The sequence below is a fragment of the Pempheris klunzingeri genome, chromosome 14 (assembly GCF_042242105.1).
Source record: "Pempheris klunzingeri isolate RE-2024b chromosome 14, fPemKlu1.hap1, whole genome shotgun sequence".
Lineage (NCBI taxonomy): Eukaryota > Metazoa > Chordata > Actinopteri > Acropomatiformes > Pempheridae > Pempheris > Pempheris klunzingeri.
The window spans coordinates 10,792,949-10,815,997 of record NC_092025.1 but is presented as its reverse complement, the minus strand read 5'-3'; the positions used below and the strand labels follow the sequence as shown (position 1 = coordinate 10,815,997).

At 42.0% G+C, this 23,049-nt stretch overlaps 2 protein-coding genes across 2 annotated transcripts in view; one reads left to right on the top strand and one right to left on the bottom strand.

The window, feature by feature from the left end:
• The window catches only part of il13ra2 (interleukin 13 receptor, alpha 2), a 310,420-nt gene that overhangs the window by 122,472 nt on the left and 164,899 nt on the right, over window positions 1-23,049 (bottom strand). The gene's annotated exons all lie outside the window — the stretch shown is intronic.
• LOC139212858 (voltage-gated potassium channel subunit beta-2-like) lies at window positions 5,692-21,220 on the top strand. Its single transcript, XM_070843413.1, has 14 exons — window positions 5,692-6,002; window positions 15,906-15,949; window positions 16,036-16,073; window positions 16,348-16,427; window positions 16,652-16,696; window positions 17,164-17,208; window positions 17,300-17,343; window positions 19,257-19,343; window positions 19,529-19,614; window positions 19,722-19,842; window positions 19,935-20,029; window positions 20,174-20,294; window positions 20,868-20,956; window positions 21,131-21,220. Exons 1-14 carry the CDS (start codon window positions 5,692-5,694, stop codon window positions 21,218-21,220), a joined length of 1,296 nt encoding a protein of 431 aa, XP_070699514.1.

The window sequence follows — 23,049 nt, the reverse complement described above, 5'->3', positions numbered from 1 at the left end:
TTGAGCCAACAGGAGCTGGAAGGCAGCGAGCCTGTGAGTTACGATGACATTGCCCCTGCAGATCATCTGATAATTGTCCATGTAGGTGAAAAAAAATGCATTACCACTCATCATCTGAAGGAAAGGTCAGAGAGCTGAACTCCCAGCCTGCACTGAGGCAGATTATAGGGCAGCCACAGAAGTATAGATTCTTCATCCGGGTCCTCCCTTAATCTGAACAAATGTAAGCTGGTGGGGCTTCAACACAAATCCCTCTTTTTATAAGAGATAAAGAGAGAAGATGCTGATTGCTTTTCCTATCCATTTTTACTCAAAGACACACCTCACATCAGCAGGAGTCATTGTTTGTGACTGGGTGTTGCTGCTGACATGTTAGGACTGGCTTTGTTTTATTTCGGATTTAGACTCCACAAAGGATCACTCGAGACTTTTTGATATTTTACGGGTGCTTTAAGTTCTTGCTTCCAGCTGTTTGATGTCTGACATCCTCGGGCCGGATGTTTCAAATCTTCATGAATCTCTATCAAAATAGCACTGCCTTGTTGTTTCGTTTCGATCTCAGAGGCAGCTTTTGCCTAAAGTAGCTGTAGCAGTCAGCAAAAGAGAAGAAGGATTTTCATCAGTTTGCAGCACTTGATTCCAGGTAGCAATGTTTGCCAGCCGTGGTGGTAGTGGAGGAGGAAAAGGAGGGAAGTACTCAGTGGAAGACCTCTATGGCATCAGTAAGAAGCCCAAGGCGTCGTCCTCTTCAGGGAGTATTGTGGCCAAATCTGGAGCCCGGAGCAGCAAGACCCCGGACCAGAGGACCGAGTCAGAGGCCCTCGCCTCTCAGATCCTGGAGGCGGCGCACAGGCTGGTGGAGCAACGCCGACTGGAGCTCTACCTGAGAGAATATGGCCTCTCGCTGGCAGAGTGCGAGGCTGAGCGCACTGCAATGACATACAGGTACAGCAAAACAATGCGATTAGATCTTTGAGAGTAAAGAAGACTTACAGAAAAGATGTTGCACCTCAAAATCAAACCTTTCTCTTGCATTCATTAGTAGTCATGCGTTCATTGTTTCAATCTTTAATGTATCTACCTGCACATTAAAGAGATCACAATGAGAACACAACTAGATATGGCAACTGAATGTGTGAGTGAATCTTCCATACCTACATATTTAATAATACGTGAGATTCAGAGAAAGAGAGACCGTCACATCATCTTGGGCATGTGTGGATGATCCTTTTAAATAACACGATTAATATTTTTCTAATGTATTACTAATGCATGAATGTAGTTGAGTGTTTTGAAGAGGACTGCAACTGAAGGGAGTGGGGACATCATTCATCGCAAGGAAAAAAAAAAAAAGAAATATATTTGCAGTTTTTTTCCCCCACCAGTGACCTAGAAAGGAATATCACGCGTTTGATGAGATTTCAAACCACAGCAGTGCTGGAAAAAAAAAAAAATGTGACTGGACTGCATAAACATCTGGTTGTTCAGGATCACTCCTTTTAATGCCAGATACAGTAACTTACATGTGCATCATGAATTGTCTAATTCTAGTCTGACAGGGTCAGCATCAGTGGTGCATAAATTTAGGCTTATTGATGCATGATTTGACAGCAGGGGGTTGATTGTTTCAGCGCAGCTCTCTGTTGAAAGGGCTCAGTTTAGCTATTTTGGGATGAAAATGTTGCCATGAATCAATTATCACTGAAAACTATTGGAATGAAAGTATAAATAAGACATAAATGACAGCACGAACATAGAAGATATACAGCGTATTGTTGCATATTTCATCACAGTGGGTTTGAGTGCTTTTGAGGATGTCTGTGGCTTATTTGTGAATGTCACTCATGGCTTACTGGTTGTGGAAAAGAAGTCAAGTGTAAACCTAATTTTTAGGAAACAGGGTTGTAATGACATAATATGGCGTAAAAACTCAAGTAAATGTACCTCTAGATGGCAGCGTCACCTCGGTGTGCAGACAAGCCAGCACAACGACTCAAAACCAGAAAAGAAACAGAATGTGCAGCTTAAAGAGTCAAATTTGTCTGAACAAGTGACAGAAAGCACGCCTCATTTACTCTCAGAGCTATTTGTAGCATTTTCTAGCAGCACACACTTGATAACTCTTCCACTTCTGGCAGCGCTGCTCCCATCACTGGAATTGGATCTAGTGAATTTCTTCTTCCGCTTCATGCCACTAACAGTCTGTGTACAGCCTCTGTGCATGTGATATGGCTCATTTGGGTAATGATGCATCAGATTTGAACTCCCCCGTGACTGAAAGTGATTACTTGTAATCAACACAACAGCTAAAAGTCTACCTTGGTGTTCTCTCTAATTCGCCGGTTTTGCTGAAAACAACAATTTTCCACATCTGCTGATCTCCTGAGTGCAGCGCAGATTTGAGAAAGAGACACAGATGCTTAAGTTTAGACAAACACACTGTGAATGCAGAGTGCACAAACTTTGAGTAAAATAAAGCTTAAAGGTTAAACATGTTTAAACATGTTACAGTTTGTCAAGTGGATTTTGACAGATTTGAGTGAAAGAAATTCTACTAAAAGCGTGTAATAACTCCCCTAATACTTAACGCGAAGCAGAAAGACAACATGTCTCAGGGATACTTCAAAGTTACAGTTTTAGTTAGAATAAATTCCTTCAGCTTTTTTGAACTGCATGCACAGTTCATGTGGAGGAAACCGACAAACAATTCCCAGCATTCTTCACGTCTGCAGTAAGTCCGAGGAAGTCAAAACCAGCTGTTAGCATCTCTGCAGCCACCAGAAAAATGACACAGACCTATACTGGACAACATTTATGCATTTCAGAATTAACTATATTTTACATGTGAAACGATGTTTCAAAATTTTGCCAATAAGAAACGTCATTATGTAGATAAGCTCTAGCATTTTATCTGGCAGTTTACAGAGGATCGCACTCAGAGCAGACATGCTTTAGAACGATCTGTGGTGCTAAGTCTGATGGCAGAGTTATATAAAATGTATGTCCTCTCAAGGACGTTCTCATTATGTGCGGCATATCTGTTGTATAATCCATCTTCATACAGAAGATGCTCGTGCACGCGTTTCCTCATTTCCAGAAGCTTCATGCGGCCTTCCTGTTTGCAGAAAAGTGAACAGTTGAATCTAGAGACACGCTCATTTTTGTTGTCCGTCAATACAGAACTTCAAGATGGAGCAGCAGGTGCTCTCTCTCTGTGTAAGCGAAGTGAAGCTCCCTTGTGTCTGTGATAGCCTGAGCCATCGGTTTCAGTGTGCAGGAGTTTCCGAAGTGTTGAGCGCGATGAGTGTGGCGACGCTGCTCACCATCACTGGAGATGATGATTGTGGATGTTTGTTTGGGATGAAGGTGAAGATTTAGTCTGTGAAGATTCAGTGGAAATCTGGTAGAAGTCTGGATTACAGGATAAAGTGATTCTTGGGAAAACTTGTGGCTGCAGCATCCACACATCTGTGTGGGCACTCGATGTGCTTTAACAGGACAGGAGATCATTAAACCCTCTTCTGTTTTCACATGTCACAGTGGGTGGCATTCACATTTTCCCTCTGCTTATACAGCTGGAAACTTCCCCGTCCTAACTTGCACTGAGTAGCTCTTTTAAAAAAAAGGGAAAAAAAGCTAATTGCCAACCCAAGAGTTACAGCCTGCTGGCAGCTGACTGCCATGCAATCTGCTCTGGGATCATCCTGGGACTGCAGACTGCTCTAAAAGCAAGATTTCATTAGAGATGACTGGTGAGAACAAATTGACAGAAATGATGAATGTTCGTGTGTGTGCCTGTCTGCATTTTTGTTTGCACAAGCTGGGCGTTTCGCAGGTTGTCCTTCTGTGAGAAGCAGAACGCCGAGCACTGACTGAAACTTTTCGGAGTGACAGTCTTCTCTGAGGACCTGGCAGCATACTTTAAACTGTAAGCACGGCCTTGAAGGAGCTATTATCTTTGCCTGGCCACCAAAAGACACATCAGTTTTATTTTGATATGATGTGATGCAATCTGATATGATACGCCATGCTGTGCTGTGATATGACGTGATGTGATGTGACTTGGAAGTCCTGTATCCGCTCTTTGCTGTGAGATGATGGTGACACAGTGTTGCAGTATAATTGTGGTGATTGGCCACACAGATGCACAATGAAAAAACATGTTTTGACATGGACATGGGTGTGGTAGACTGACAGAGGTCCCTGCATATGGAGATCAGGAGAGAAGCCTGTGTGAAAAATAAGGATTCAAGATTTGGATTTTTGATTTGAGAGCAAATATAAAATGAAATCTGTTGCATGATGATTGTTTTTTTTTTTTTTTTTTAATTATTTCAAAACCCAATAGAGTGTAGTAGAGTGTGCGTTTGCTCCACTAACATAATGTGACGATGTGATGAGATGTGTGTGATGAAAAATGTAGAGATCACACCCGAGAGAGAGAGAGAGGGAGAGAGAGAGAGAGAGAGCATCCTGAAAACCCCCACATTGCTTGTGTGTCGTGAACATTTTGGAGCCTCTGGGAAAAAAAAAGGAAATAAAGGAGAGAAGAAGAAAGAAAAAGAAAAAAAGAAGTCGGACTCTGACAGGATGATGCTGAGGGGGAGCCGAGAGGCGGCATCGAGCATTTGAAATGTCTGCTGCAGCTGATTTTTGGGCCAGTATGCCGGCATTTTTTTCAAACCCGTGCACCGTGAGATTTTGTCGAATAACGGGAGACCTGCACAGTTGCTGCTGCCGCCGGTGTGTGAGCCACTTCACTCGCTGAAGGTAATAAGAATAAGAATAAATAAAAAAAAACCCGGCTCGGTGTTTGCGCTTGAATTTGTTGCTGCTTCTTGTTTTCCTCTCTCTCTCTCTCTCTCTCTCTCTCTCTCTCTTGCATCAATTTGATGCTGCGTGAGGCTGCTGGGCGATGATGCATCGGTGGGGTTTGACTGTGTGAATTCGCATCACATCAAGTCTATTCACTGTGTTCGGACTGATCTGATCGCCTCGGCAATGTAAATGCGAGCAATTAAGCCAGTTTTTGCTGACCCACCTTTGCGGCAAACAAATTATGACTTATTTCGACGCGAGGATGCCTGTAGCTGTGATTGTGTCATTGCTGCGGCACACTCCGGAGCTCCTCGGCTCAAGGCAGACACAACTAACCTCAGCTGAAGAGAAGACAGCGAGCTATTAAGTGCTTTACCAGCCAGCATAAGCCATACGGGCCCGTGCATGTATGTGGGGAAAGGCCGAGCTGCTGACACCTCTAATGCACTGAGGTTCTGGGGCTTCCCAAGAACTGCCACATCCCCAAATCCGTCTGAGGACTGCTGTGAGCTTACAAGCCTCCTGATGATTTTTGGACGGCAGCCCTGATGCATCTTGTGAGTGTGAAAACTCTAAGAGCCCATTGCCAGGTTTGCATCACCAGACAGGAGACAGAACAGACGGTAACTCTGTGTGTGTCATGTTAGAAGCTGGACTCTCGCCTGTTCCTCCAACTCCCGGCCAACATCTTTGACCTGCCCTGTCTGAGCCCTTTGGACGAGCATCTCTGCTTTGCCACAACAGCGCACCGGGAAACGGTGTCAAGCAGCACCAACAGTTTGCAGACATTATTGCTCGTGCGACTCCCCTAGTAAGGTAATAACTCCCCAACTCTCACTGTCAAAGTAAGACACAGCGGAAACCAGGGTCAGGATGCAGGTGTCCTTCGCCTGCACCGAGCACAACCTCAAGAGTCGCAGTGAGGACCGACTTTGTGGCCTTCGCACCGCTCCGCCTCCTGGAGGAAGCAGTGGAGGTGTAGGGGGAGGCGGTGGAGGAGGAGGAGGCGGTGGTGGTAGTGGAGGAGGAGGCGGTGGAGGAGGAGGTGGCGGACAAGGGAGCAATGGCAACTACATCTCCCAAGGCTCGGTGAAGACCAGGGAGGGGTCCGGGTCCCGCCAGGCCCCTCAGGGCCATGCCCACATGAAGGAGGCCATCGGGCGCCACACCAGTATGAAGTACAGGTGAGTATGGAGATGGAGCTTCAAGGGGTGGAGGGTTAATTCACCTCAGAGGGATAATTTTCATTTCATTACTGCGGCCTTTGACCTCCAGATTATCTTACAGGTAGTAGATTAGGATGAGCATCAGTGGCAAATCCTCCACCAGGAACATGGTGGCAGGCGATGTGATCGGCCTCCCTCTCATCATGAAGCTCTACCACTTTACCTTTTTTTTTGTATTGCTGTCAATCTCTTTGTTGAGAATTTGAGGTTAGCTTTAATTGTCACCACCATGCATCCTTTAGCATGTTGTGCAGGCTGCCCACGTATCCATTAGTAAATCTCCTCAGCGAGTGCACAGAAAGCAGTGACTTTACTGACGGTATGAAAATATGACATTTACTCTTTAAAAAAACGCTTACACTGATGGATGTAGAAATGCTCACATAATCCATACAGAACAGCCACCATGTTATCACAGCACAACAGACAGTATGCACATAGGAGCATTTGCCATAGGCTTATGTGTTTCATGCAGATTTCGACCTGGCCTCTTGCTCTTCACCACAGATTAATAAAAAAAAAAAAAGCCTGCCTCCAATAACGGCTGACCTTAAATCACCTCAGGACACCCAGCTTTTCTTGGAGGTTTTAAAAGCATTTAATTTTCATAAAACAGTGGTGCAGCAGAGTACCTTAAGCACTTAAAACCATTGCTGCACACACCAGGTCTGAGTCATTTTGGAGGAAAAAAAACAGAAAGAAAAGGATGTCGTTAGTGTTTTTTTTTTCTCATATATATATATATATATATATATATATATATATATATATATATATATATTTTTTTTTTGGCTAAAAATCTGATTCAATTCACCTTGATGGATTAGAGCCTCAGCTTGACAAGGACAGCTGTTCATGCGGCCTTCACTCACAGGGGGGTTCTCAGAGCAGAGGAAAATAATGCACATTTATATAAATATGCATGTAAAAACACAGCAGCAGTAGATGCTCTACAAGACCATACCTCGTACCTTCTGTCTCCTTTCTTTAGACTGTAAAATTCAATAACTTGCAGGAGAGTTTTAATGACCTGTTTTCCTGGTAATCAGGTTGATTGAACTGCTGCCGTTCTCTTCAGTCAATTTAGTTTTCATTTAATAGGATGTTTAAAAAAGGAATGAGGCACAAGAGGAAACCTGGATATCTCCACTACTGTTTTTTTTATTCCTTGGGAGTTGCATACATACTTCTGATTGGGATGGATTATTCTGGTTGCTCTACTGTCTCTGGAAAAGTGCCACTAATAGGGAGTGCAGCAGCACAATAAGTCTATACAGCATATGGCCAGCTCCAGTTGCCAGGGGCAACACCCCAGGCATTGCCTTTAGTTTTTGTCTGTCTTATTTCCTAATCAGCCAGTGCTTCTGTCGCTTATCAGCCCTTTCTGCAACAGAGTCTGCTCAAAGCCCCACCACCCGGCCGCAGAGTGTGTTTGTGGCAGCGCAGTGGTCGCACATTCTCCATTTTACACTGCTGTCACAACCAGACTGTCGGGAGGAAACAGGAATGTACATTAAACATGTCCGCTTGCTGTAGGAATGAGTCTGCGCATCTGTGCCGAGAGCAAATGTTTGAGATTTCTTGACATGGCATTGATTGAGGCCAAATGAAAACCACAATAGAGCAGAAGTGAACAGCTGCGAGTGAATTTGAACTCCGTATTCCAGTTTCCAGATGGCACCTATCATTAGCTCTATTTGCCCTGTTTGACTGCATGTTTTCTAGTCCCTCCTGCTATCTCATTAACCTGAGCATTCATCACTCACCGGTAGGTCACAGACAATGGCACCTGCTGCCAGTTATCACTCCCATGAGCCCCTGCTGTCACCCCCTGCCCCAACACTCTCTGTTTGACTCTCTCTTCATCTCCTTTCTTTGATCTAAGTTTCCCAAATGAGCAGTTCTTGATCATATGACAGTGATGGATATTTTAAAATCTTCCGACACCTTCAGAAAACAGCAGTGCTGCAGTCTTTTTTGGGACCTGTGGACGGGTGAGTCGAGGAGTCACCCAGGCAAAGTTCTGTCACTCAGCAAATTGGCCGTTTCTATGGTAACCAGGCCCTCTCTTTTCACCAACAGCAACCTGGTAAGCAGGTCAGGTGCACCTCCAGCGTAGAGGTGTCTGCTTCTGTTAGACATTTCTCCAGGATGTTGTAATCTAAAGGCTGCAAGAGACATTGTGTCATTTACAGGCAGCTGGATGCTACTGTTTTAATGGATGAGTGAGGGGGGGGGATGTACTATAAGTAGGGAAGCCATAATGTTATTTACAGGTATTTACAAGGGGAGTCGAGCAGCACGGTGCGGTGGTTAGCACTGTTGCCTCACATTCAAACCTCCAGCTTCAAATCCAGGTTTGAACCTGGGGGCCTTTCTGTGTGGAGTTTGCATGTTCTCCTCATGCTTGCGTGGGTTTTCTCCGGGTACTCCGGCTTCCTCCCACAGTCCAAAGACATGCAGGTTAATTGGTGACTCTAAATTGCCCGTAGGTGTGAGTGTGAATGCTTGTCTGTCTCTATGTGGTTGGCTGGCGACCAGTCCAGGGCGTACCCCGCCCCTCACCCAAAGTTAGCTGGGATTGGCTCCAGCTCCCCCGCGACCCTGACGGATAAGTGGTATAGATAATGGATGGATGGATGGATATATAAGAGGAGTTGCCACTGGTGCCCATGGATGTGTTATAAGTCCAGGATACTGAACTGAAGATGGTGCCTGGTTAGTCCAATAAGAACTGCACGCCTATTGCACCCATCATGCCTGTTGCTCAGCCGGGCGTGTGAATGGTTCAAACCACAGCGGTGACGTCATTTTGCAAGATTTGGAACATTTTTACAAATATTTAACTCCCAAGGCATAAAACGTACAATACAAAGTATGAGTAATAATAGTAATAGTTATAACTGACCATGTTTATATCTCGACGTGTCCTATCAGCAGTTTTACAGACGTCTCTTTTACAGTGGTTGTCTGTGGGGAAAAAGCTTTGTGGCCCACGGGGGAATTTTTCCTTGGAATACTACAAGTGGCTACTGGGAAAAATTGGAAACGTGTGTGAGCAGCGGCGCTGTATCCAGTTCTTATGATACATCCATGCTGGCAAACTTGTAGTGGCAAGGTTGTTCTTATACTCTGGCTGTTGTAAGGACAAACGAGATGTAACATTTTAATTAGTGAGGTGTAGAGGTGGTAGATTTTGTTATTTATGGACAGAGCCAGGCTGTCTGAATGCTAAGCTAAAGGTTACTGGTGGTAGCTTTACTTTTAATGGACATACATGAGAGTGACATCAATCCTCTCAACCATCTCTAATGTTAAGCTCTTGCTTTAATGGTTCAATGGCAGACCAGTAGATCTCCTCCAGTCCCTTTAGATTAACTGAGCTAACAAATGCATGTTAAAAAGTAAAATTCAATTCAATTCAAATTTGGACATCACATCTTCAAAAAAGAAGTAATCTTAACTCAAGGTCCACTTACTAGCTTTTTCTAGAGCTCATGGTCTTCATCAGAACATGGAGTTTCCTCAGATGCTTTGATACGCTGGAAAGCTCTGCAGAAAGATGGTTAGTGGAGCTTGAGTTGAGATCATTTTGTCAAACTACTATTTCCAGTGGCGTCACGAGCTCTGGCGGACTTTAGGTGAGCCAACTACATGTAAGTCACATTTTTCACAGTAGAGACGAGCGAACTGTCGATAATTCAAACACATAAAAAACAGACCAGTCCAGTTAAAGGTTATTTGCCACAAAACAAAAATACTGTAATAATACGCCAGCCAGCATGCTTAGCTGGAGAATAGGGCTTACGTGTATTTGTACCAGGCTTTGAAGTGTCCTGACATTCAATTCATTGTGAAGAGAGAAGCTGCTCTCTAACACAGAACACTTGAACAGTGAGTTTTGAAAGCCTGAACTCTCAGCAGCTGATGAAGTAATGATGGAGTAGTTGTTACTGATGAACAGCCCTGTTTTACAGATATATTGTGGTGAATTATTGCTAAAAGACAGCGATCCAGCCCCAGTCTTATTACTGTCACAGTGCCTGCTGTTACAGTTACTCTTTTATACACTGAGGGCGCATCGACTTCACAGACTCAGTTTGTTCATTTGATCCCAGACTGTTCACCTGTAGTAATGTGATCAAAGAGTTGCCATAAACCTGTGAAACGCTGTGGAAACACAAGTAGACTATTCCCGCTTTCCTAAAACCTTATGTACACAAGATGTATTTAACCAAATCTCAAACAGTGAGAAAATATGGCCCTCACAGCGCGGAGTCATCATGAATAATAATCAAGTGATAATTAAGTAAATTGGCCTCATATTGTTACTGTGATTAATTATCATTGGAAACAAATGGTTTGTGTAGCAGGGAGGAGAAGAAGACTGGGTGCTCCAACAACCTTGACCTTCAACTCTCCTCTCAGAGGATTTTTTGGGTTTCCAGTTGACTGAACAGATTAGTGACATCGCTTTTAAGTCCTGCATCAAGTTTTAGCCAACGTCACACTGTAGCTTTACTTGCTTGATTTCAGTCTGGCTTATAACCAAAATATATCCAAGCTATGATCTATTTTTAGCTGCTCAAGTGCAGAAATCTCGCTGCTTATTTCATCTGCCTATACTATTACTGTAACTCAACTATACTATACTATGATATTTATGTGCTATTCAAGATGACAATATATGAACTATACATATAACTATATAAGAACTACAGTGTTCTATAATATATATGTATGGAAATCATGGAATAGTACAATACTTAATAGCATTATTTGTGAAGCTGCATGTTGGAGGCATTTAAGAGATTTTAAAACTTGTACATAGAAAAGTACATAAAGCAGATAACTTAATCTTTTCTAAATGTGAAGTGACTGCCATGTCAGTGTTGTTTAACTAGGCTTACATTTGTCAATATTTGTCCATGGGTGGAAGTGATGGCAGCAGCAATCGGCAGGCTTGTTTGGCACTGCGAGCATCATAATCAGGGACAGAAACTCTACGTCACGTCCACTGAACGGGTCACTCAGTCAAAGTCAAAGCCCGATGTTTCCCCCGGCAGACACAAAGTCATCAGTGTTTGCTAGGTGTTACGGAGGGAGCAGAAACACAACAAGGACATGGAGATGTCTCAAGAAGTATTTAGGTACATGATCTAAATATGAGCTCTCCATATTTTTAACATATCTTTATAAGCTCTTTTGGCTGTTAGTTACTATTGCTTTTGAAAAAAATGTTCTTAATGTTCATCCAATATTCAGCTGTGCGGAAGAAGGTCTGACGTTGTAAAGGTAATTTTAGTATTTCCACAAACTTTTCTACCTAAAATATTGGCAAACTAGACAAACTGAGGGACGACATGATACTCCAAAACATCTTAGTGACTTAATTTTATTATTTTAAATTCAATTAGTTGTTCATGTCTGTCTTTAAACCAGGAAATTCCTCTCTCAACAGAATTTATCTATTAATAAACGCCTTTTGAACGCGTTGAGAGTTCAAACTGTATAGATATTTTTGTACTGGTTCATCTTCAGGTCACATTTTACACCCGGTTCCCCTTCAGAACATACCAGCAAAGAGATGTGCCACACACATCTGCCCGTATGTCCGGCCCCAAACTTTGAATAGAAAAACAGACACACAACTCCAAAAAGGATCACAGTTTTGATATCAGCGAGTGTAATCTCTCTGCTGTGCCACTTCATCACACAATACACAACATTTAGGGAGAGCAGCTGAGTTTGTGTGTCTCTGAGTGTGTGTGTGAGAGTGTGTGTGTGTATGTGTGTGAGAGTTTGCACCGCTCACAGCATGTGCATTTTATAATTAGGACAGACCTACTTTCCTAACTGTTTTAATATAACTGAATTAAAAACATCACATTACAGGAAACGTCTGTTGTTTAGCCTAATTCATTAATAACAGCTGAAGCAAGAATTAGACCGCTGTCAGAATTACACAGAGTCCCTCAGAGTCCGTTCACACAGAATACTTTTTCTCACTTATGGTGGTATCTGGCAATGCAGATAGTTTTTCTTTTATTTGTCTGACTTGTGAGACATTCATTGGAAGTTTTTTCATTTCAGCAGCAACATAAACAATGTGCCTGATACTTTGACTCCATCATACGCAGGTAGAGGCAGAAATCTGTGCATGTTCTTTCTCATGTGGGTGAAATGACCCTTTAAAACCCTGAAACGGTGTATATAGCATTATTAAGAGAACAGACAGTCCAGCATCTTCCCACAGTTTGTTCTCAGAAAATGCGTGTATAAGCATGCACACACACACACACACACACACATACACACACACACTTGTGAGACTTGAGAGTTATTAATATCTAGGTGTGCTTCCCTCTGGAGAAGAGCCTGCTCAGCATGTGTGTGGCATTTTATGACAACTGCAGGAAAAAAAACTCCATCATTTGGACCCAACCATCTGTATATAGTGTCTTCCTCCCATCTCAGGTGAAAACGAACTGTAAATGTCAGCACAGGTTAAAATGCTGACTACACCATGACAGAGCACCTGTGTGCCTCCTTTCTCTCCTCCGTTAATAATGTTTGGAACAGCCAAGCCCCTATAATCATCTTGTTTGGAGTTCATGAATTATGGTTGGAGAAAAAATAGACAAGGAAACATAGGAAGCCCTTGTTATAAAGGCTACAGTACAGAGAAGCATCTGTGCTTCTGTGTGCCTCGCTCATGAGTGCATTCATGCGTGGCCATATGTAGATCTGTGCCTGTGTTGGAGTGTAATTCCCATCAAGCGTGAATATTCACGTGAAAGCATTGACCAGCCCCAGAGACGCTAGCACAGTATAGATCTCGTTGGTATTCGCGCTAACATCCTTCCAAATCGGTGTCAAATGAAATATAGGCCGAGCGTCTGTGTACATGTGTGTGCGTGAGAGAGGGCGAGTGGGAGAGACTGTCACTAAGGAGATAGTGAGAGTGAAGAGAAAGCATGTGTCTCTCCAGACTCACTGATAGTAATTTAGCAGACTGCAGCACTGCAGAGAGCTGTGGAGTTTAGAGCAGGGAGGGGGCGGCCAGTTGTCACACAGAGAAACAATGACATCCTCCATTGCCCAGAAATGAAAAGAAAGCTATTTTATGAGGCAAAGCAATCAAGAAACTCGCCCACTAATGCTTGATTGTGTCTCTTTGCTCCGCCTATGACACGCTCATACATGGTGTTAATTGAACATGTCTGTCAGCTTCATGGACTTATTTTCCATCTTTAAAAAGCATATTGATATATGCACACTGAAACGGACTGAAGTGTTTTATTTGTGTAGTTGTAGGTCCTGGATGCTGAATGCATTTCCTAATGCTGAGTCATGTTTAGTTATTACATTTTGTCATTAGTCACACATAACCTCTCTGTTTTTCATCTTTTTAAAAGGAAAGGTGAACTCTTGTGTGACTAAGGTGGTAAACACAGTAAGAATTAAGCCTTAATAATTTAATTAATTCACATTTATTACCAGTGCAAGATGGCCTCAAGCTAAATAATTGGCTTTTTATATATAAAGCTTGAGAAGCACAGTAAAAGTGAAAATGTAAAATGTAGACTAATGTAATGAAAGTAACGCTACAACAATGTTTCTTTAAAAAATGTATTTCGATATGCATCTTTTGAAGTAAGGCTGCTGTTTGGAACGACACTTTAAGACATAAAAATGTCAACCGTGTCACGTAGTAGTTGTCTAGGTGATGATGACACCTAAATGCTGCCATCTTTGATAAATTTCAAACTTTCGCTTTCCGCTGTGAAGCTGAGTAAAGCTGTTTTAACTAGCAGGGAATATTTATGGGATGCTGTTATTGGTCCAACCTTGTCAAATGTTGTTAGACAAAATTTTTCCTTTTTACTTCCCCTGACTGAAGCTGAGGCAAAAAGGCACAATTTGATGGATTCACAAAAAATGCCAGTAAGGGAGAACAAAACGAATGGAAAAAAAAAAAAGATTTATTTGAAAAAAAGAAAGCCTTAAAAAAAGCCTCTGATGTGTGTTTTTCCCCCATGTGTCTCATTTATATTTACTCCCAGTGCTCAAAGTGACTGTCAGTGTTTGAGAACAGGCAGAGCTGTTGCTGGTTGACAAACAGTGAACCAGAGCCAGATTACCATACAAGGAATCAAATAAATCAAACTCCACTAACACTTTTTCCCTCCGTTTCGCATCCCTGACCTTCCACCTGTGTGCTATTTTGACAGAGTTTAAAGCAATGACACAAACAATATGCATTTCACACCCACACGCAGCGCACACATGAACACGGATGCCCCCACACAGCAAAAGCTCACACAGTCAGACACAAATGCTTACATATGCAGGAATCTAAAAATAGCTTAAGGTCAGGCATTATAAATAGACCAGAGCAAATAAAAGCAGGACTCGTTCGACTGAGTCTAAATGCTCTGACAGTCTGTCTTTCTGCATTTGGCTATTTGTGGCGGACGCAGGCAGGCAGGCAGGCAGGCAGGCAGGCAGACAGGCAGGCAGGCAAAGAGGGGAGAGGCGCTGGAGATGAAAAGACGGCGAGCAGCGAGTTGCACTGCAGTTCTGCTGCCTCTCCAGCTGCCTCCCTGGCTAATTAGAATGGGGGAGAGCACGCGAGGAGGAGGAGGAGGAGGAGGAGGAAGAGGAAGAGGAGGAGGAGGAGGAGGGGAGGAAGCATGAAGCCCACATCATTCTCAGCTGTACTTGCTCCTGTGGCCAGAAATGCAGCTCTCTGCTCGCAACTGCTCGTCCTTCAAAATTCAGCTGTCTGGATAATCAGATGTGGCATGTTGGGTAATGGACTCTTCTGTAGCTTATGGAACATTTTGGGCCATTTACCGCACGGACCAAAGAAGCTTTTGCCTGCACTCTATCTGAGCTGAGCTCTGTTCCCTCCAGCTGTTTCACTGACTCAGTGTAATACACCGAACTGTTAACATACGAAGGATAAAAGGTCAATTGTTCAGAAATAATTAGACACAGGCAGTAATTTAACCACAGGCGAGAAAGACTTTCACTCAGCAGCAGGACTAGGAAGTAGTCACATCCAGGAACAGTATGGCAATAAGTTGGTAACATTTAGCATTTTTGTCTTGTGTCAGACGTCAGTTTTATGTGTGTTACATCCTTTTTACTTGATCGTGATTCATTTTATTTTTTGTCTTTGTGTTTACGTGATCTATGTAAGATTGAATGTGTCGTGTTTTATTTATTCTCAGAAAATGTAACCTTTACATGAGCCAAAGTAACGCTGCCAGTGTTAAAATACTTTAATGCTACAAAATACTTTTAGCAAAATGTAGGCAACTATCAAAAAGTACTATTCAAATATACATGAGTTGTATTATTAGATTATTGCCACTGTCACATTAACATTTTAATGTTGTTGCTACTAAAGGCGGAGCCAATTTTAACTACTTCATAAGCTGCTGGATCGTTAAATCTGTAACGATGCACTGTATTTTAAATGATCAAATGATCAATAATCATATTAATTTCCGAAGTAACCAGCCGCCACAGCTGTCATGTAAATTTGGTGAAATAAAAAGAACAATATTCGCCTCTGACTTGTCTCTGTAGTCGAGTAGTAGAATAAAATGGCATAAAAATAACACAAAAGACAAAATAACATAATAGGGAACAGCTACTAAGTCTGCTCATCATTCAGGATTATTTTGAAGGATTTCACTTGTCACTCACGCACATCACCACACTGTACAATGGGATTTCGCTTATGATTGTGTGTGCGAATGTTCCCTAAATACTCACATACCATGCAGTCCTTTCCCATTGTGTATTTCTGAGCTTCAAAACACTGTTTTTTCCTTTCTTTTTTCGCAGGAACCTGGGGAAGTCAGGCCTACGTGTCTCCTGCCTCGGGTTAGGTGAGCTGGTTCGAATGCATGAAAATATTCGTCTCTGTTTCAACCCCTCACACAACGCAAACGTCTCTGCTTCTCCTCTCGTTCAGGCACCTGGGTGACATTTGGATCACAGATCTCTGATGAGGTGAGAATTCTGTTGTCTCTGTTGTTTGAGAGGTCGATTCCCGAGCACATTCACTCGGATTGCTTTTGTGGAAAACACTCAGTGTTTTCAATCACAGCGGTGTTTTAAAATCCCACAGACCTGATGCCTAGAAATTATAGCAGCTTGGTGAGATATTAGATATTATATCTTCCGTATTATCCTGCCTGCATTGTGCCCTTCACGGACAACCTCTGGGTAATTGGAATGTATTCATTGTCTCTCTCTCTCAGTCTCAATTTTTGTGTTCCCCCAGATGGCTGAGAACCTAATGGCCATAGCTTATGAGAACGGAGTGAACCTGTTTGACACGGCAGAGGTGTACGCCTCTGGAAGGTCAGACTTTTTCCTCTGAGCATCGATTAAAACTTGTACTTCTGTTTTCTGTCTTGTAGAATGTTTTTTCTAATCAGTTAGCTTTAGGTGTCTATGTGTTCAGGTTTCTTTTACAAATGACATTTTACAAATGACACATTTCCTGTATGATTTAATATTGGTGTGCAGTGATCAGTGATTTGAAGTCGGCATCAACCAATTACAATTACTGTGTTTCTCCACAGAGCGGAAATCACTCTTGGGAACATTATCAAGAAGAAAGGCTGGAGGTGATATTACTAATTTTTCCAAACTGACACGCGTGCATGCGAAAAGCTTTCTAACTCTATTAGATCACGATTTTTTTTTTAAATCTTCGTAATCCTTCATAATCCCTTGCTTTTCTGAAACCTGCTGCATTTCCACATGTTTTTATTACTGTTGGAACAAGCGCACCATTAAATTATCTCAAGGGAAATTCATACTTTTTAGACAAACGAGGAGCTTTAGCCTCAGAAAGACTATAAAAGGATAAAAATGTTGCCATGTGAAAATAAACTCCCAGCTCGAAAAACATGTGGGAAATCCTTGAGATATTTTTAATCTGGAGAGAAATATATGGATAAATAAAAGTCAAGAAAAGGAAAGAAAGAAATCCAACACTGGCCCGGATATATATTTTTATCTAACAATGTTTGCAGGCACAAAAAACAATGCTATGACTGTGATGCTCACATAGTTTTCCTGTCCTTGCCAGGCGTTCAAGTTTTGTCATCACAACAAAGATCTATTGGGGAGGCCAGTGAGTAACACTAAAACAGGCTCTTTTTCAATTAAACTCCATTTATCGCTTTAGTAGAACATCAATGATGTGTATTGTCGTCGATCCACAGAGCAGAGACAGAGCGAGGACTCTCCAGAAAGCACATAATTGAAGGTAGAGTATAATCTTGTTTTGGGAATTTATTTGAGAGAAGAATTATACCCCAAACAGATAAAGGTTCAGGGTTTGTCATCAGTACATGTAATTCAGAATTACTACATTTCTATTTATTGGATGAATGATTAATGTAAAGTTCAAAAATGTTATGTGTATGTCTGTTTTACTTTATGTAAAACGCTTTGATTAGTCCAACCCCTAAAGAGACGCTGAGTTGTGATGAATCATTTGTATGAATCATTTCTTTAGTCTTTGAGTGTGAGTGCTGTTTGTTTCGCCCGGTTAAAGCCACGCCATGGAACACGTCACAGTAAATACATCAACGCGCCTTGAAATGACCAACAAATAGTATGTTTAATCACAGCTAAAGAACAAACAAGCATGTTCCTTTTTTAGTAGTTAATGGCTGTGATGAGTTGCATGATTTTATATGAAGATGAAGTGAAATCAGATGTGGTTGGATGTTTTGGTGGATTGTGAGCAGATGGAGCTAACTGAAGTCAGTCGCTGTGTCCATGAAGGAAGGGGACGGACGAGGGAACATAGAAATTAAGCTTCAGTGCAAATAACATCTCAGGAACGTTGTTTTTTTCAGCCACTTAATCACCACCACCCTTCCCAAAAATAATCCTAAAGAAAGCCGAGAGGCTATTTTCCTTGTATATGGTCATCCTCTTTGTAGGTTTTGTAAGCAGTGTGGCCTTGGGGTGCCCATTTACGGAGGAGATGAATGGGCTATTTGGCCATCACTGTCATGAGGTTTTTGATTTGAAGCCATTGCGTAATGAGTGAACTATGTGCAGGGACAGTAAACTCTACATGGCATTGCTAACATACCCGTGGTTGGAAAGTTGGCTCGCTGGATGCATTGACCTAAAACATTTTTAGAAGAACATCTTTCATAAAACATATCGTGCCAGTTATTCCTTAGGAATCTGGTCAAAATATTGTTTAGGTGCTCTGACGTTCCTACTATGTTTTAAGCCATGCTAGAGCAGTGACTGTATGGATGGCACTGTCAGTCGCTTGGTTCACCACTTTTATCTCAGGAAATCTTGGATATATCACCATGACATTTTGTTCCTCGATGATGTATTCTAATGACTTTGGTGAAACCTTGATTTTTAATGTAGTGCCACCATGAGGTCGACATTTGTCATTTTAAGTGAATTATTTTGAGAACTATCAGATTGATTGTCATGAAATGTCAGTTTGTCCAATACTTTTATTTATAGCCAAATGCCTGCAAAACTAATTACATTCCCATCAGCATTAAACTGTACTTGGTGTTTCAGCAAGTTTCAGCGCGTCTATGCACTAAACCATACGGTGAACATGCTAAACATTATACCTGCTAAGCATCAGCAGATTAGCTTTGTCATTGGGAGCAAGCTGCCAATTTAGCAGAGAGAGAGAGAGACAGAGAGATACAGAGTGAGAGAGAGAGAGGGATTATTAGCGATAAGTCAGAATAATTACAAATTAGTTGCTACATCAACATAACTTCCCTCTGGTCACAGGTTGCCTTGCTGTCTGGCTCCATCCTCATCGCCATCACTAACTTTAGCTAACAGCACTAGCATTAGCTTTCCCATGACACTCGTGTGATGCCACTGTTGCCAAGAAACCCGCAGCTTCCCCCAAGTTTTCTGCCCTAACGTGACAGACACTTGTTAGAGGGCACAGTTTGACAGTAGCCAAATAGTTCATCATACTGCAGGCCGTTGAAAGTGAAAATATTGAAACGGACCACAAGTGATTAAAATATAATGCTGCATTTTGTGACACGTTCAGCTCAAAACACTTCTGAGGGCTGCCACTGGCCACTATTTTTTTCAGTCCTGTTACGAGGTACCAAGAATGAACAAACTGATGATGATGATTAATCTCTGATTCATTGTTTATGACAGGTTTGAGAGGATCCTTATCAAGACTACAACTAGATTATGTGGACATCGTGTTTGCCAACAGAAATGATGTCAACAGTCCGATGGAAGGTCAGTTATAAATGTCTGAAATGATTATATATATTTATATTTATATATATATCATAGGAGTAGTAATCAGGTGTCTGAATGGGCCTATATACTACATGTGTTTTATGTCTGCATGAAAAAGCTGCACACACTTGTCTTAGAGTGATAGAATGAATTTAATTTAAAGATGATGCTCTGGTTTGCAGAGATTGTGCGGGCCATGACGTTCGTAATAAACCAGGGTATGGCCATGTACTGGGGAACCTCACGCTGGAGCGCCATGGAGATCATGGTGAATGCTGATCTCCCATTCAGAGAGGCTCACTCTCTCAAATTTAATGCTGTCAGCTTATGGCGTAAATGCTGATGAGTAGCCATTTGTTTCTGTCTGTTTGGCAGGAAGCGTACTCGGTGGCGCGGCAGTTTAACCTGATACCACCTGTGTGTGAGCAGGCGGAGTATCACTATTTCCAGAGGGATAAAGTCGAGGTGCAGCTCCCTGAGCTCTACCACAAGATCGGTCAGACATCCACGGTCTAGCAGCTCGATTTATCTGTACTTTTTTCATTTAAATCTTTTTGTTTCATTCAAACCCTTATTCCACTCTTTCAGGTGTTGGAGCGATGACCTGGTCTCCACTTGCTTGTGGATTAATCACAGGGAAGTACAGTGATGGCGTACCAGAGTGCTCTAGAGCAGCAATGAAGGTCAGTTTGATTTGTCCAGCCCTCCTCCGGGATTTCTCTCTCTAAAAATCAGCCTCAGTGTAATTCTCTCCCTGATCAGCGGGGTATTGCAGTGTGAAATCAGCACTGTATCAATGCTTTTCTCCATTTTCTCTCCTGGTGAAGGGATACCAGTGGCTGAAGGAGCGAGTGAACAGCGAGGAGGGCCGCAGACAGCTCGCTAAAATCAAGGAGCTCCATCTACTGGCAGACAGACTGGGCTGCACTGCTGCACAGTTAGCCATAGGTACAGCCCCAGAAAATAATGTGACTGTACAGTGCAGACTTTAGAGACTTTGTTTGTTTTATTTGTTGTGTGACCGGAGGTTAAGATTGAGCTGGTTAGGATTTGCAGCTTTTCTCATTTGAACTGTTTTTGTGGTTCTGCCAGAGTTTAATCAAAACTGAATGATTCAAAATGTTTGTCCACTTATTTCACACAGGATATAAGAGCTTCGATTGATTATGCAACAGTTCTGACAATTTATGCAATAATTTAGTGCTTCAAAGGAGTGCTTCACTCTAAGCATTGGTGTGTCTCCTAATCAGTGAGTGAACACATTAGTTAATTATGTGACTTTTTCCATCTTTGTGTTTAATCAGTAGAGTTTATTCATTGTTTAGAAAGCATGGTTTGCCCAACATGGATGTCTGTGTTTTGGCCTTTTAAGCATATTTGGTCAACTGATGTTAGGTAAGAATTTCTGCTCACATATTTTTTGCAGAAGTAAGTTTAACAATTTCTGCAAAAAAAAAAAAAAAAAAAAAAGCACTTTTCTTTGTTCATTACTGATTTATTGGGTTTCTCTCTTTTTCACAGCCTGGTGTCTGCGCAGCGAGGGAGTCAGCTCAGTTCTTCTGGGTGTTTCCACTTCAGACCAGCTACTTGAGAACCTGGGTGCCCTCCGGGTAGAATTTCTTTTCCTTTTTATCTCCCACAGCAATTATTTTACCCGATACACTGAGCTCTAGTTGCTTGAAACAACAGATGTGCTACTTTTTACGCATTACAAAGTGACAAAACTGACAAAATATAACATATCACACGTTAAACTAATTGCCATCCTTCATTCTTCTTTGCAGATTTTATCCCAAATGACCCCTCAAACCATTACTGAGATTGATGCCCTGCTGGGAAATAAGCCACACTCGAAGAAAGAGTTGCGAGCTTGAAGATGCAAATCTGAGTGACAGATGATGTTTCAAGACGATGAAGAACACAATGACATTGGGAAACATCGCTTTTTGCTCTGCTGTATACTCAACAACTTGCATGTCCTCAGCAACATTATGCTTCCAGTATGTGCGCATATCCATTTTGCGCAGTACATTGTATCATGTATGAAAAAAAGAAGATCTCTCAATTGTGAAAAAAAAAAACAGGTCATATATTGCTCACTGCCGATTGTTCACAGACTTATTATTTCTACAGAGTGGGAGGCTAAAGCTGGTTGGAGGCCGATAGAGGTCGAACGATATTCAACTGTTGTCAAAGCAGATTTGACTCTATTTAATCAAATGTTCTAAAGTGAAAAAAAAAAAACACCTCTGTGCTAAAATGCAACTTCACTCCGTGAATGGTGCTTTCATTGGACATTGGACTCCTCCCCTCACAGCTGCCTGTTATTCTGTATGATGTTTAGTACCCAGCAGCCAGAGAGCCAAAGGTTAGTACTCATGTGTCTAGCCTAACATTTCCCATAGTGTGCATGTGACTGGTCTGCCACGCTCACTGCTTTACAGGGTTGGGAACAATGAATTACTTGTGGTGTCGCTGCAGTGATCTGACCTAATCTGGTACAAGTTTAGGGGAAAAAAAGAACAGATCACATGCTTTTAAAAAAAACATGCAAGCATATTTTTAGATGTAGAGAGATAATGACTGACTTTGGTGCAAATTACTTGATCTAAATTAAAATGAATGGATCATATTGCAACAATACATTGGCTTATAAATTAGAGTGCATTATGTTAGTTATTACAATTTAAGATTGGCCGTCGGGAACCAGTAGTGGGTACGATTTTGAAAGTAACTTTCCCAACCCTGCTGCTTTTTCAGCAGTCTTTTTGCCTCCTCTGTTTGTAAACTGTGCGCATGTCCCTTTAAGAGAGAACAACCCTAACAGGGTGTAAATGTGGCATGGCTTTTATGGCTTATGTAGATTTGCAGTGCCCTTGTAAGCCATTTTTTTTACTCTAAATGGTCTGGCAGTTTGATCCAGGATCCGTGCTGGTGGGCACTCTTGCTTTAAGGACTCTCTGCAGTCTGAAGACACGGCCGTGTGTCCATCTGACATATAATCTTTGTATTGTCCTAAACTGTATCAAAAGATGTTGACGTCACTTTCAACGATGCCCTTCTCGCGAAGAGCATCACTGTTCCTAAATCAGAGGTATGAGACAGTTGGACTATGTGGAAAGGTCACAGAGCATCAGACACAAAGATTTGGACACACTGTGTTGAACTAGTAGTTTTCAAATGATAGGACATAAATGATTTAGTCTGAGTTTATCAAATGTGATATTACTCTTGCCACAGGTCACTTGGGGTAAGATTTAGCAAATGTACCTTTTTTTTGTGGAAGCCTAAAAATATAGCTTCTCTGCTCATTTCTCTGGGAGTTCTCTCTCTCTTTCTCTCTCTGTATCATTTGTTCCCTTGATTCTTGCACACATGCACAACTCATTTTTATACTGTGCAGTTCATGTCTTTTCCCTTTAGTTTTGTATTAATTTCAACACTTTCAAACGTGAAAGGGGGATTTGTCCCTATTGTGATTTCCCATGAAAACGGCACTAATCTCCACAGCGGGGTGTGTTTTGATACATGAAGTTGTTTTAGTTGGTACAGGGTTACATTGTTCTGTAAATAAGCTTATCTGTTTGGCATTGGGATGACGAGATAAAGGTTAACTATATGAATCATGAAAGAATTCCTGCAGGAGCAGCTGAAACGCTGCTCCCCTCTGTGACTCTGTGATGATGTACAGCTCGACCGAGTG

What these genes read in the sequence shown, in the direction of transcription:
- LOC139212858 (XM_070843413.1), top strand. Translation starts at nt 5,692, where the DNA reads ATGCAGGTGTCCTTCGCCTGCACCGAGCACAACCTCAAGAGTCGCAGT. An exon ending in GATCACAGATCTCTGATGAG is followed by an intron (nt 16,074 to 16,347) that starts GTGAGAATTCTG and finishes GTGTTCCCCCAG; the next exon opens with ATGGCTGAGAACCTAATGGC. An exon ending in ATCAAGAAGAAAGGCTGGAG is followed by an intron (nt 16,697 to 17,163) that starts GTGATATTACTA and finishes TGTCCTTGCCAG; the next exon opens with GCGTTCAAGTTTTGTCATCA.